This window comes from Heterodontus francisci, chromosome 32 (genome assembly GCF_036365525.1).
Source record: "Heterodontus francisci isolate sHetFra1 chromosome 32, sHetFra1.hap1, whole genome shotgun sequence".
NCBI lineage: Eukaryota > Metazoa > Chordata > Chondrichthyes > Heterodontiformes > Heterodontidae > Heterodontus > Heterodontus francisci.
In genome coordinates this window covers 5,289,715-5,304,847 of record NC_090402.1, presented here as the reverse complement: position 1 = coordinate 5,304,847, position 15,133 = coordinate 5,289,715, and the positions used below count along the sequence as shown (strand labels likewise).

At 53.8% G+C, this 15,133-nt stretch overlaps 1 protein-coding gene across 2 annotated transcripts in view; it reads right to left on the bottom strand.

Moving 5' to 3' along the window:
* Positions 1-15,133, bottom strand: part of LOC137347564 (neurogenic locus notch homolog protein 1-like) — a 154,572-nt gene that overhangs the window by 9,130 nt on the left and 130,309 nt on the right. For both annotated transcript variants that reach the window (XM_068012052.1, XM_068012053.1), the window contains 9 exons: positions 14,075-14,207; positions 13,310-13,567; positions 11,322-11,434; positions 10,377-10,951; positions 7,983-8,411; positions 6,069-6,217; positions 4,602-4,818; positions 640-733; positions 92-257 (listed from right to left, as the gene is read on the bottom strand). In XM_068012052.1, the coding sequence (XP_067868153.1) occupies positions 92-257; positions 640-733; positions 4,602-4,818; positions 6,069-6,217; positions 7,983-8,411; positions 10,377-10,951; positions 11,322-11,434; positions 13,310-13,567; positions 14,075-14,207 (2,134 nt within the window). The remainder of the gene's footprint in view (positions 1-91; positions 258-639; positions 734-4,601; positions 4,819-6,068; positions 6,218-7,982; positions 8,412-10,376; positions 10,952-11,321; positions 11,435-13,309; positions 13,568-14,074; positions 14,208-15,133) is intronic.

Genomic DNA, 15,133 nt, shown 5'->3' with positions numbered 1-15,133 from the left:
ACCTGGTGTGCTATTATATAATACATACAGTGTTATTCCCAGTAACACACAGTGCGTTATTATACCATCAGTGTTACACCCAGTAACCTACCTGGGCCTCTGACGTTGACATCCATACAGTCAGACTCAATCTCCCCCTGGGGAGGGGTGGGGGCCATAGTCGGGAGTCGGAGGTCTGCAGCGTCCAGGTGTTGCTGTGTCCACTGTCTGTGGTCAGTGTGGTCCTCACGGTTCACCAGTATCGCCTGTTCCTCAAACTGTCCAAGATTACAAACATAAAGCAAAAGACACACACATTCACCAAGCTATTTCATGTGTGAGAGAGAGGGGGGGGGTGGCAGGGAAGAGAGAGAGAGAGAGCAGGAGTGACCCAGAGGGAAGAGGTGACTCCACAATGCAGGGGGAAAGGGGGGAGGGGTGGTGAGGTGAGTATTCGATACTCTCCCCACCTGACAGGGGGCTCGCAACAGCCTTCAGGAGCAGAATAACCTGGTTGAATTTCCCTGCCCCAAACAGTTGGGATCAATTATGACACAGACCCGAGGTTGGGCCTGCGATCTTCATGCCCACACTGGCCGGGACAGTTACCCACCCTCTCCCACCCCCCGGGGGGAGACAACACTCGATAGAACCCCATACCTTGAATCTCTTGGTGTCTGTCCCACTGTCAGCGCCCCAGTGCTCATTCTGGTTGTCATCCATGAGAGCTCCATCTGAAACATTCTTCAGAGGCCTGTGAACAGTTCACAGCAGCAATGAGTGACCTCATGTTCTTACTGCTCTGGTTATTTCATCACTTACTCACCAGATCTAGTAAACATCACATCATTTAACTCACAAAACAGAGCCTCAAAGCCAAAGGGGAACGGCATCAACCAGTGTTTCCCAGCACAGAGGGTGGGGTAGAAAGGGAGAGAAGGAGGGGGAGGGGAGAAGGAGGAGGGGAGAAGGAGGGGGGAGAGAGGGAGCGAGAGAGAGGGAGAGTGTGAGGGGAGAGGAGAAGGAGTGGGAGAGAGGGAGGGTGCGAGAGGGAGGGAGAAAGGGAAGGGGAGAGGAGAAGGAGGGGGAGACAGGGAGGGGAAGGTACAAAGGGAGGAGAAGGGAGAGGGGGAGGAAAGGGGAGAAAGGGAGAGAAAGGAAGGGGTAGAGCGGGAAGGGAGGGGAGAAAGAGAGAGGGGAAAGAGGGAGGGAGGGAGGGGAAAGTGAGGAGAGCAAGACATAGTGAGAGATAAAGAAAGAAAAGATGAAATGTGTGAAGTGTAGGAGAGTGAGGAGCTGGGAGAGTGAATGAGGCTTTCACTGTGTGTCTCTGTGTACATATGTGTGTATGTGTGTGATAGAGGACTGATGTTTTTCTTTCAGAATTGATATTTCAAGATTCTACTAAGATTGGAAAAATGTGATGAAGGACTGGGAGTGATTGAAGGAGAGACCACGTCAACATTTAAGAATAAGTTAGATCGTTTGTAACTCATATAATTACAGGCTCATTTGTTTCATGAAGACCTGCAATCTCTAATTAAACATTTAAGTTACTAAATATCTAGAAAACAAAAAGCAAGGCTGTTATCCTAAACCTTTACAAATCACAGTTTAGGCCCCAGCTGGAGAATTGTGTCCAATTCCAGGCTCCGCACTTCAGGAAGGATGTCAAGGCCTTGGAGAGGGTGTGGAGGAGATTTACTAGAATGTTCTCAGGGATGAGTGACTTCAGTTACAGGGAGAGACTGGAGAAGCTGGGATTGTTCTCCTTAAAGCAGAGCAGTTTAAGGGAGATTTAATCGAGGTGTTCAAAATCATGAAGGGTTTTGTTTGAGTAAATGAGGAGAAACTGTTTCCAGTGGCAGGAGGGTCAGTAACCAGAGGGACACAGATTTAAAATAATTGGCAAAAGAACCAGAGGGGAGTGAGAGTGATTTTTTTTTTTACACAGTGAGTTGTTGTGATCTGGAACGCGCTGCCTGAAAGGGAGGTGGAAACAGATTCAATAGTAACTTTCAAAAGGGACTTGGAGAAATACTTGAAGGGGGAAGTTTGCAGGGCTGTGAGGAAAGAGCAGGGGAGTGGGACTAATTGGATAGCTCTTTCAAAGAGCCGGCACAGGCACGATGGGCCGAATGGCCTCCTTCTGTGCTGGAAGATTCTAGGAAGAGAAAGTAATTGGAAGCAGCAAATATGGGTTTCTTTAAGGAGGTGACAGGTGGTATAGTTGGGGAAAATGCAGCGGATGCTGTGTATATGGACATTCAGAAAGCCTTTAACAGAGTTTCACACAGGAATCTACTGGAGAAGATTAAGGTATAGAATTAGGGTAGAAAACTGGATATAAAAACTGGTTAGAAAGGGAGGAAATAGTGGGCATGAGTTAACAGAGGCTTCCCAGAGTGGTTGGAAGTGAGAATTGGTGTCTAGATATATAAACAATACTTAAAGAGGAGATAGAGTAAGTAATCCTGAGGACCATGGAGAGTTTTGGTCAGATGAAGCAATGGGCAGAAAATGGAATTCATTGTCACTAAATATGACGAGTTATACTTTGAATGGACAAAAGGCTGGGTGGTGTTTAGGAGAAACAGAGAGTTTTGGGTTTTTGGTTTATGAGGCATTAGAAACAGCATCTTAAGTGCAAAAAACTAATAGAATACTAGGTTCAATAGCAAGGGATGTAGAATATACAAACTGAGATCTCCACCTTTAAGAAAGGATATACTTGCACTGGAGGCAGTGCAGTGAAGATTTACTAAATTGGTCCCTGGGATGAGGGAGTTGTCCTGTGATGAGAGGCTGAGTAAATTGGGCCAATATTCTCTGGAGTTTAGAAGAATGAGAGGTGATCTCATTGAGACATACAAGATTCTGAAAGGGCTGGATAGGGTAGACACTGAGAGATTGTTTCCACTGGTCAGGGAATCTAGAACACGGGGACACAGTCTCAGGATAAGGGGCCAATCATTCAGGACTGAGATGAGGAGAAATTACTTCACTCAAAGGGTTGTGAATCTTTGGAATTCTCTGTCCCAGAGGGTTGTGGATGCTCCATCATTCAATACATTTAAGACTGGGATAGAGAGATTTTTGGTCTCTCAGAAAATCAAGGGATATGGGTTAGACGACTGTGTGCAGTTTTGAGCTCCATGATACAGGACAGATGTTGAGGCTTTGGAGAGGGAACATGCAGAGTCACTGGGACACTAGTCTGAGCAGCACAAATACAGAAGATAGACTTGGGAAAACTGAGGCTGGCTTCATTAGAACAGAGGAGATAAAGGAGGTGATTGAGTGGAGGTGTTTAAAATGATGAAGGGATGGGACAGAGTAGATAGAAAGAGATTTTTTCCAGTCATCGAGGGATCGAGAGCCATGAACATCAGTATAAGATTAAATGTAAGAGATTTAGGACAGAGAGCAGAGGAGGTTCTTCACACAGAGGCTTTGCAGGCTGTTGTATTCACAACCAGAGTTAGTGTTTGAAGCAGAGACCAGGTCAACTTTTAAGAACAGGTTAGATGGGTGATTGAAGGGAAAGTGGTGGGGGCTGGGGAATAAAAGGATATAGGAACAGAGTGGGCACGTGGGATTAGGATACTGCTCGTGGAGGATAAATACCAACACAGTCTGGAAGGGCTGAATGGCCTGTTTCGTGTTATTCTGCATAGAGAGAGAGAGAGAGAGACCGACAGAGAGGAAGACAGACACTGAATAAAAGAGATACAACGGGACGCAGATACTGAATGTGCACAAATGAGAGAGATGGAGGATAGAGAGAGAAAATAAAGACATGTACAGAAATAAAGTGGTAGAACAGGGGAAGAAAATCCAGACAGACACCCAGACAGATAGACAGACAGACACAAACAGACAGACAGACATAGACACCCAGACAGACAGACACACACACAAACAGACAGACACCAAGATAGACGGACACCTAGACAGACAGACAGACACACACACACACACACACACACACACACAGTAACAGACAGACACCCAGACAGACAAACACAGACACCCAGACAGATAGACACACACACATACACACAAATAGACACACACACACACACAGAAAGACACACAGACAGACAGACAGGTAGACAGGCAGAATCTCTCAGACATAGAACAGAACAGTGTAAAATAGAATTACATCAAATTTATTGCACAGAAACAACTAGTCTCTGCTCGCAATCAGAGGTAAGGTAGAGGATTGGGGGTGGAGGGAGGGGACTGGAGGGATGAAGGGGAGGATGGAGGTGAGGGCGAGGATGGGGATGAGGGAGAGGACATGGGGGTGAGAGGGATGACATGGGTGTGAAGGGGAGGAAGGAGGTGAGGGTGAACGGGGTGACACAGTGAGGGGGCTGTTGTGGTGGTACTGTGCCTCCACTGGGTTCCACAATCCGCTCACCATCAGATGGTGTGGGACCTGCCTGCCAGGGTTCGTTAACCCAGAGATGTGAACATTAACACACACTAGGTTTTGGATGGAGAGGTTATGTTGAGTGACAGTTACACAAACAGGTTGGAAATTTCCCTCGCATCAAAACTCAGCACTGGACAGCAGAAAAACTACCACCAGCAAATGGGTCAAACAGCCAACTTACTTCAACCCAACCGAATCCTCGCCCACTGGCTCCCGACGTTTCTTTTTGCTGGAGTCGGTGACCTCGAAGCCTTCGGGGAACCAGAGCTGACTGTGCTCACGGTGCCTCTTGCGTGACACCAGCACCCCCATCCCAATGAAGGCGAGGAAGATGAGCACAGACACCACAACATACATAGGGTAAAGGTTAACATCAGGAGGTGTCAGATCATCTTTACCTGGAGGGAGGGAAGGAGGAGAAGAATTTATCAAACCAGACTGGGAGTGTACAGAGATTGTGTGTGAGAGAGAAGAGAGAGAGAGAGAGAGAGAGAGAGAGAGAGAGCGAGAGAGAGAGAGCGAGAGCGAGAGCGAGAGCGAGAGCGAGAGAGAGAGAGAGAGAGAGAGAGAGAGAGAGCGAGAGATAGAGAGAAAGAGAGAGAGAGAGAGAGACAGATAGAGAGAGAGAGTCAGAGAGAGAGAGACAGGCAGATGGACAGAGAGAGACAGAGAGAGAGATAAATGGACAGAGAGAGATAAATGGACAGAGAAAGACAGAGACAGAGAGACAGATAGAGAGAGAGAGGCAGAAAGAGAGACAGAGAGAGAGAGACAGAGAGAGAGCTAAAGAGAGAGAGAGAGCGAGAGAGAGAGAGAGACAGAGAGAGAGAGACAGAGAGACAGGCAGATGGACAGAGAGAGACAGAGAGAGAGATAGATAGACAGAGAGAGACAGAGACAGAGAGACAGAGAGAAAGACAGAGAGAGAGATGGAGAGAGACAAAGAGAGAGAAAAACAGAAGAGACAGAGAGACAGAAAGAGAATAGAGAGCAGCAACAAAGAGAGACAAGTGCAAGAGACAGAAAGAGAGAAATGGAAAGAGAGATCGACAGAGGGAAAGATGGAGAGATACAGACGGAGAGAGATGGAAAAAGAGATGGAGAGAGAGAGGTCTACGAGTATGTGCAGATTTGAAAACTGCAAGCATTACATTTTATACACAAGCATGAAAAGAAATTATGATTCAGCCAGTGTTATAAACTCTTAGAGCAAGGTCAGTTAAACGATGGGTAATCAGAATTGCAAAAAAAATAAATAAACGCGAGAGAGAGAAAAACGTCCCAAAACGCTGCCAGGTTTTGTTTGTTTTTTACTTCTTTAGACTCGAAGAAAGTCGAACTCTTGTCTCCCTTGCGAAGGGAAAGGATTTAGCAATCATCAAATTAGCACAGCGGGATTAATCTGTCAAAATCTCAGGAATTAGGGACTGATCCCAACTACAAAGATATCAACTTCTCAACCACTCCAATCAATTCTTTCTTTTGCCTTAATGATTTGGCAGCTGATAATTCGGGGCAGAAGCTGTCCTTGGAGATATTGTTAATTACAGCGTTGGACAATGTATTGTTATTTTCCTGTCCCTCTCCTGCACCCTCCATGTTTTGATGGGGATGGTGCACGTAAAGGTGATGAAGAGATGCCACTTACTCTGCACGACTTCAATGTTGTACGGCAGTTGCAGACTACCGCGGGAAGCCATGGCGCCCAGGAATGCTGCCACATCTGTGGCACTGGTGAAACAGTCGGAGAAAGCCTGGTAACACTGCCGATTGTCAATCTCCAGGTAAACAATCGATCTAACAAAGAAAAGAACAAAGACTTTGCATTTATATAGCAGCTTACACAACCTCAGGGCATCCCAAAAGCTTCACAGCCAATGAAGGACTTTTTGAAGTGTATTCCCTGTTTTTAATGTAGGAAATGCAGCTGTTAATTGCACACAGCAAGATCCCACAAACAGCAATGTGATAAGATCATTTAATCTGTGTTTTTACTGATTTTGGCTGAGGGATAAATATTGGCCCCAGGACACTGGAGAGAACTCCTCCGCCCCCCACCCCCTGCTCCGCTTCCAATAGTGGCCATGGGATCTGAGAAGGGCTGACCGGGCCTCGGTTTAACGTCTCATCTGAAAGATGGCACCTCAGACAGTGCAGCACTCCCTCAGTACTGACCCTCCGACAATGCACACTCCCTCAGTACTGACCCTCCGACAGTGCAGCACTCCCTCAGTACTGACCCTCTGACAGTGCAGCCCTCCCTCAGTACTGACTCTCCGACAGTGCAGCACTCCCTCACTACTGACCCTCCGACAGTGCAGCCCTCCCTCAGTACTGACCCTCCGACAGTGCAGCACACCCTCAGTACTGACCCTCCGACAGTGCAGCACTCCCTCAGTACTGACCCTCCGACAGTGCAGCACTCCCTCAGTACTGACCCTCTGACAGTGCAGCACTCCCTCAGTACTGACCCTCTGACAGTGCAGCAGTCCCTCAGTACTGACCCTCCGACAGTGCAGCACTCCCTCAGTACTGACCCTCCGACAGTGCAGCACTCCCTCAGTACTGACCCTCCGACAGTGCAGCACTCCCTCAGTACTGACCCTCCGACAGTGCAGCACTCCCTCAGTACTGACCCTCTGACAGTGCAGCACTCCCTCACTACTGACCCTCCGACACTGCGGCACTCCCTCAGTACTGACCCTCCGACAGTGCGGCACTCCCTCAGTACTGACCCTCCGACAGTGCGGCACTCCCTCAGTACTGACCCTCCGACAGTGCAGCATTCCCTCAGTACTGACCCTCCGACACTGCGGCACTCCCTCAGTACTGACCCTCCGACAGTGCGGCACTCCCTCAGTACTGACCCTCCGACAGTGCAGCACTCCCTCAGTACTGACCCTCCGACACTGCGGCACTCCCTCAGTACTGACCCTCCGACAGTGCGGCACTCCCTCAGTACTGACCCTCCGACAGTGCGGCACTCCCTCAGTACTGACCCTCCGACAGTGCAGCACTCCCTCAGTACTGACCCTCCGACACTGCGGCACTCCCTCAGTACTGACCCTCCGACAGTGCGGCACTCCCTCAGTACTGACCCTCCGACAGTGCAGCACTCCCTCAGTACTGACCCTCCGACAGTGCAGCACTCCCTCAGTACTGACCCTCCGACAGTGCAGCACTCCCTCAGTACTGACCCTCCGACAGTGCAGCACTCCCTCAGTACTGACCCTCCGACAGTGCAGCACTCCCTCAGTACTGACCCTCCGACAGTGCAGCACTCTCTCAGTACTGACCCTCCGACAGTGCAGCACTCCCTCAGTACTGACCCTCCGACACTGCGGCACTCCCTCAGTACTGATCCTCCGACAGTGCAGCACTCCCTCAGTACTGACTCTCCGACAGTGTGGCACAGCCTGGATTATGGGGCTCATGTCTCTCGAGTGGGGATTGAACCCACAACTTCTGACACTGAGGCCAAAGTGCTGTGCAGTGAGCCAAGAAAGGCAAAGGTAATTGGGGGCTGTTGGGTGACCTTTGGGGTGATGGTGTCCGTACTTACCCTTTGACCTCCTGCTTGTCCAGCTCCCTGCGGTTCCTGGGCTTCACCACCGTGTACAAGGAGTACTTGATGCTGCTGAAAGCAATGGAGACTTGGCTGCTGATGTCCTCCAGTGACCTCTTCACGTGATGTTTGTGCAGTTCCTCCTCGTTCCCGTAGTAGGGGTAAACCATCATGTCGCCCTCTGGGTGCTTCTTGAACTTAATGTTGGTGTGCAGGACACGGCTGAGCTCACGCAGGAAGCTCACCGAGTCATTGTGGAGTTTCTCCGGGGGCACCAGGACGACCAGGACCAGTGTCCCGTCTGCCAGCTTCTGCGGTTTGTCATTGGCGCAGTCCAGACCATCCCACTCGCACTCGATGTTGTTGCAGCCCTGGTCACAGTGCCCATCGCCATAGTGATCTTTACAGTACTGGTCGTACAGGGGGCTGTGAGGGGCGGGAGAGGTAAAAAGAGCCTGTTACATCGCACCAGAGACACAGTGATGTATCACCAACCCCCCAGCTCTATCCCCTCTCCCCCTATAGAGTCATCGAGAGATACAGCACTGAAACAGGCCCTTCGGCCCACTGAGTCAGCACTGACCATCAACCACCTATTTATACTAATCCTACATTAATCCCATTTCCCTCTCACATCCTCACCTTCCCTCAATTCCCCTACCTATACTAGGGGCAATTTACAATGGCCAATTTACCTATCAACCTGCAAGTCTTTGGCTGTAGGAGGAAACCGGAGCACCCGGAGGAAACCCACGTGGTCACAGGGAGAACTTGCAAACTCCACACAGGCAGTACCCAGAACTGAACCCGGGTCACTGGAGCTGTGAGGCTGCGGTGCTAACCACTGCGCCACTGTGCCACCTCACCGGGTTCTTTCCCCCTGCCCCTGGGGGTCTCTTCCCTGCCCCGGGGGTCTCTCCCCCTGCCCCATTGCTTCATCTCCCACTCCCATTCTCGGTCTCTTTTTCTCTCTCTCTCTACTGCTCTCATTTTTTTCTCTCTCCTTTTTCACTTTCCCCTCTCCCCCTATTTCAGTCACTCCTTGTTGCTTCCTTCCTTCCACAGTGACATTGAAATCTCTACACACCGGGGAACAATCCCCTGCCCCTCACAGTGAGCAGTTCCCCCTCTCAGAGTGCAGAGCTAGTAGCAGTCATCCTGCTCACCCCTCACCTCACCCTCTCCCTGCCCTTGCCCTGCTTCGCCCTCACCCCTCTGATGCTCGCCCTGCCCCACCCTCACACTGCTGACCCTCGCCCTGCTGACCCTCGCCCTGCCGACCCTCGCCCTGCCCCACCCTCACACTGCTGACCCTCGCCTTGCCTACCCTCGCCCTCCAGATCCTCTCCCGCCGACCCTCGCCCTCCAGACCCTCGCCCTGCCGACCCTCGCCCTGCCGACCCTCGACGTGCCCCGCTCTCGCCCTGCTGACCCTCGCCCTGCTGACCCTCACCCTGCTGGCCCTCGCCCTGCCCCACCCCCACACTGCTGACCCTCGCCCTGCCGACCCTCGCCCTGCCAACCCTCGATGTGCCCCGCCCTCGTCCTGCTGACCCTCGCCCTACCGACCCTCGCTCTGCCGACCCTCGCCCTCCAGCCCCTCTCCCGCCGACCCTTGCCCTCCAGACCCTCGCCCTGCCGACCCTCGCCCTGCCGACCCTCGACGTGCCCCGCTCTCGCCCTGCCGGCCCTCGCCCTGCTGACCCTCACCCTGCCGGGCCTCGCCCTGCCCCACCCCCACACTGCTGACCCTCGCCCTGCCAACCCTCGATGTGCCCCGCCCTCGCCCTGCTGACCCTCGCCCTACCGACCCTCGCTCTGCCGACCCTCGCCCTCCAGCCCCTCTCCCGCCGACCCTCGCCCTCCAGACCCTCGCCCTCCAGACCCTCTCCCGCTGACCCTCACCCTGTTGACCCTCGCCCTGCCAGCCCTCGCCCTGCCCCACCCTCACACTGCTGACCCTCGCCCTGCCGACCCTCACCCTGCCCCACCCTCACACTGCTGACCCTCGCCCTGCCGACCCTCGCCCTCCAGACCCTCTCCTGCCGACCCTCGCCCTGCCGACCCTCGCCCTCCAGACCCTCTCCCGCCGACCCTCGCCCTCCAGACCCTCTCCCGCTTACCCTCGCCCTCCAGACCCTCGCCCTGCCGCCCCTCGCCCTGCCCCACCCTCACACTGCTGACCCTCGCCCTCCAGACCCTCGCCCTCCAGACCCTCTCCCGCCGACCCTCGCCCTCCAGACCCTCTCCCGCCGACCCTCGCCCGCCGACCCTCGCCCTCCAGACCCTCGCCCTCCAGACCCTCGCCCTCCAGACCCTCGCCCTCCAGACCCTTGCCCTCCAGACCCTTGCCCTCCAGACCCTTGCCTGCCTGCTTGCTTGGGGACTCACTTGCACTGCGACTCTACGCTCTGACAGTCAAATCCATCGTACAGACAGCCTGCGTTGTTGCACTGTTCATCACATTTCCCGTCTCCGAAGTAACGCCAACACTGCAGCGCCTGCGAGCAATTCTTCCAGGGGTCGTTAAAGTTGAGGGAGCAGTCACCTCCATCCCAGTCACAGGCATGCGTGTTACAATGAGCCTCACACACACGGTTTGTGGCCAAGCGGGCACACTGTGGTTTGTCACAACCCAGGTCGATGTTGGGGGGGAGGGTGATGTCCTGCCCACGCCCCCCTTCAAATTCATAATCCAGGATGAAACACTGCAACCCATTGAAGAGCCGCGGGCAGCGGCAGCGATAGAAAGGCTCAGAGGGCACAGTCTCGCACGTCCCTCCGTTATAGCATGGGTTGGACTCGCACGGGCTGCTGGCAGGCAGATGGCAATCCACCCCACCTCGCCCCGCGGGACAGGCACAGCGAGGAGAACCCCCTGGGCTCAGCACACATGTCCCACCGTTACGGCAGAGCAGGTTTCCACAGGTACTTGCATGGTTCTCGCAGGACGCTCCCTCGTAACCCTGCGGGGAGAGAGAGAGTGTGAGAGAGAGTGAGAGAGAGAGAGCGAGAGAGAGTGTGAGAGAGAGCGAGAGAGAAAGAGAGCGAGTGAGAGAGAGCGAGAGAGAGAGAGCGAGAGTGTGAGAGAGAGAGAGCGAGAGAGAGAATGAGGGAGAGTGTGAGAGAGAGTGAGAGAGAGAGAGATAGCGAGAGAGTGTGAGAGAGAGCGAGAGAGAAAGAGAGCGAGAGAGAATGAGAGAGAGAGAGATTCGGAGTGAGAGAGAGAGCGGGAGAGAGAGATATAGAGTGAGAGTGAGTTATGAGCCAAGTGGTACGGGGACTACGTAAACACACGGTAAGGAACATGGGAGTCCTGGTGTGATGGAGACTCACCGGGGGGCACCGGCAGATGAAGCCACGAGCCGTGTTACCAGCGACAGCGCAGGATCCTCCGTTCCGGCATGGGCGACTTTTGCAGCCGTCAAACACCCGGTCGCAGCGGAGACCTTGAGCAAGAGAAAACAATTGGTAATCACCACCGCGAATGAAATCACCCAGTGGCTGGATCTGAGGCCAGTTCCTCCCCTCCCTCACCCTCCACTCCCCTCCGCCCCTCCACTCTCCCATTCTCTCCCTCCCCTCCCTCACCCTCTCCCTCCACTCCCCTCCGCCCCTCCACTCCCCCATTCTCTCCCTCCCCTCCCTCACCCTCTCCCTCCACTCCCCTCCGCCCCTCCACTCCCCCATTCCCTCCCTCCCCTCCTTCACCCTCTCCCTCCAATCCCCTCAGCTCCTCCACTCCCTCACCCTCTCCCTCCACTACCCTCAGATCCTCCACTCCCCCATTCTCTCCCTCCCCTCCCTCACCCTCTCCCTCCACTCCCCTCAGCTCCTCCACTTCCCCATTCTCTTCCTCCCCTCCCTCACCCTCACCTTCCACTCCCCTCAGCCCCTCCACTCCCCCATTCTCTCCCTCCCCTCCACTCCCCTCAGCTCCTCCACTCCCCCATTCTCTCCCTCCCCCTCATCCTCACCCTCCACTCCCCTCAGCCCCTTCACTCCCTCATGTTCTCCCTCCCCCCTCACCCTCCAATCCTCAGCCCCTCCACTCCCCCGTGCTCTCCCTCCCCTCCCTCACCCTCTCGTTCCACTCCCCTCAGCCCCTCCACTCCCCCATGCTCTCCCTCCCCTCTCTCACCTTTCACTCCCCTCAGCCCCTCCACTCCCCCATGCTCTCCCACCTCTCCCTCACCCTCCACTCCCCAGCCCATCCACTCCCCCATGCTCTCCCTCCCCTCCCTCTCCCTCCACTCCCTCATCTCCTCCACTGCCCTATGCTCTCCCTCCCCTCCCCCAACCCTTCCCTCCATTCTCCCCTCCCTCCCTTCATGCCCCTAATCTCCCCTCCCCTCCCCTCTCTCTCAACAAAGAACAGTACAGCATAGGGACAGGCCATTCGGCCCTCCAAGCCTGCGCCGATCTTGATGCCTGCCCAAACTAACACCTTCTGCAATTCCGGGGACCGTATCCCTCTATTCCCATCCTATTCATGTATTTGTCAAGATGCCTCTTAAACGTCGCTATCGTACCTGCTTCCACCACCTCCCCCGGCAGCAAGTTCCAGGCACTCACCACCCTCTGTCCAAAGAACTTGCCTCGCACATCCCCTCTAAACGTTGCCCCTCGCACCTTAAACCTATGTCCCCTAGTAACTGACTCTTCCACCCTGGGAAAAAGCTTCTCACTATCCACTCTGTCCATGCCGCTCATAACTTTGTAAACCTCTATCATGTCGCCCCTCCACCTCCGTCGTTCCAGTGAAAACAATCCGAGTTTATCCAACCTCTCCTCCTAGCTAATGCCCTCCAGACCAGGCAACATCCTGGTAAACCTCTTCTGTACCCTCTCCAAAGCCTCCACGTCCTTCTGGTAGTGTGGCAACCAGAATTGCACGCAATATTCTAAGTGTGGCCTAACTAGAGTTCTGTACAGCTGCAGCATGACTTGCCAATTTTTATACTCTATGCCCCGACCGATGAAGGCAAGCATGCCGTATGCCTTCTTGACTACCTTATCCACCTGCGTTGCCACTGTACTGTCCACTTACCTCACCCCACCCTCACCCACTGCCCTCCCCCACTCCCTCCCCTCCTGCCACCCTCCATTCCCTGCTCCCATCCCCTCCCCTCCCCCGCTGCCCCTTCCCCGCTGCCCCTCCCCCGTTGCCCCTTCCCCGCTGCGCCTCCCCCGCTGCCCCTCCCCCGCTGCCCCTCCCCCGTTGCCCCTCCCCCGTTGCCCCTCCCCCGCTGCCCCTCTCCCGCTGCCCCTCCCCCGCTGCCCCTCCCCCGCTGCCCCTCCCCCGCTGCCCCTCCCCCGCTTACCTGTGTAACCAGGCCGACACTCGCAGTGGAATGCGTTAATCAGCTGTACACAGTTCTGGGTCCCGCGGCTGTCACATGGGTTGGACAGACACTCGTTAACGTCACCCTCGCAATGCTCGCCCACAAATCCCGGTGGACAGATGCAGCTGTAACCCCCAACACGATCAACGCATTGACCCTTGTTAAAACATCGAGGCTCCAGGGTCAGAGAGTCCACCGCACTGTTACAATCATCCAGGTTTATCTCACAGTGTACACCTGTGAGAGGGGAAATAAGAGGTAGGAGGAGGGAGATGGGGGGCAAGGGAGGAGGAGAAGGAGGGAGAGAGAGAGGGGAAGAGGAGAGTGAGAAAGAGGGAGGAAGGGGGAGAGAGACAAAGAGAGGGGGAGACAGCAAGAGGGAGGAACACAAAGTGAGGGAGAGTACAAGTGAGGGGAAGAGATAGAGGGCAGGGGACAGATTGGGGAAGAGAGAGAGGGAGAGAGAAAAGGAGGGAGGGAGAGAGAGAGAGAAAAGATGTTAGGAGATGGGAAAGTGATCACGTGCTCCAGAGATAAGTATTCTATCAACGTGGTGTCGCACCCCACAGTCACTGATAGGACCCAGGGGTGTTTTTGCCACCAATAGATGTCACAACTGAGTGTTAACTTGCATGGAGCTTCTCTGCACCAACACCCATCCCCTCCACCACCCCTCACGGGAAATGATCCTCTCGAGGAATTTCCCCTTTCCCTGCCAAGCCCGAGCCATGGTGCGTCTCGTACCCTGCGTGCCCCGAGGGCAGGAGCACTTGTAGCTGTTGGTGAGGTCGATGCAGGTCCCACCATTCTTGCAGGGCTGTGAGAGGCACTCGTTAATCTCCTCCGAGCAGTTGATTCCGTGAAAGCCAGCGACGCACTGAGGGAGAGGGAGAAACACAAAGAGTTTAAAAACCTATTCCCAACAGCTGCTCCCATCGACAACAAGAAGCCACGTCAGCAACAGGCAGAACATTCCGGACGCATCAGAGCAGGATCTTTCCTGCCCCAGGATAGAAATTTCGGAAAGATCTTGCATTTCTATAGAGCCTTACACCACCTTGGGATGGCCCAAAGCGCTTCACAGCCAATGAAATACTTGTTTGAAGTGTGGTCACTGTTGCAATATAGGAAACTCAGCAGCCAATCTTTGCACAGCAAGATCCCACAAACAGCCATGTGAACAACAACCTGATTTTTAGTGATTTTGGGTGAGGGATAAAGATTAACTCCAGGACTCCGGGGAGAACTCCCTTGTTCTTCTCCCAATACCAGTCATGGGATCATTTAAATCTGCCAGAGGGACGGAGGTGGGTCCTCAGTTTAACAACTCATCCAAACGACAGCACCTCCAATACTGACCCCATAATACCGACCCTCAATACCAACCCATAACACCAACCCGTAATACCTTGCCTGTAATACCTACCCTGCAATACCCACCCTGCAATACCTAACCTGTAATACCTACCCTGTAATACCCACCCTGTATTACCCACCCTGTAATACCTACCCTGTAATACCTACCCTGCAATACCCACCCTGCAATACCTAACCTGTAATACCTACCCTGTAATACCCACCCTGTATTACCCACCCTGTAATACCTACCCTGTAATACCTACCCTGCAATACCCACCCTGCAATACCTAACCTGTAATACCTACCCTGTAATACCCACCCTGTATTACCCACCCTGTAATACCTACCCTGTAATACCCACCCTGTATTACCCACCCTGTAATACCCACCCTGTAATACCCACCTTGCAATACCCACCCTGTAATACCCACCTTGCAACACCCA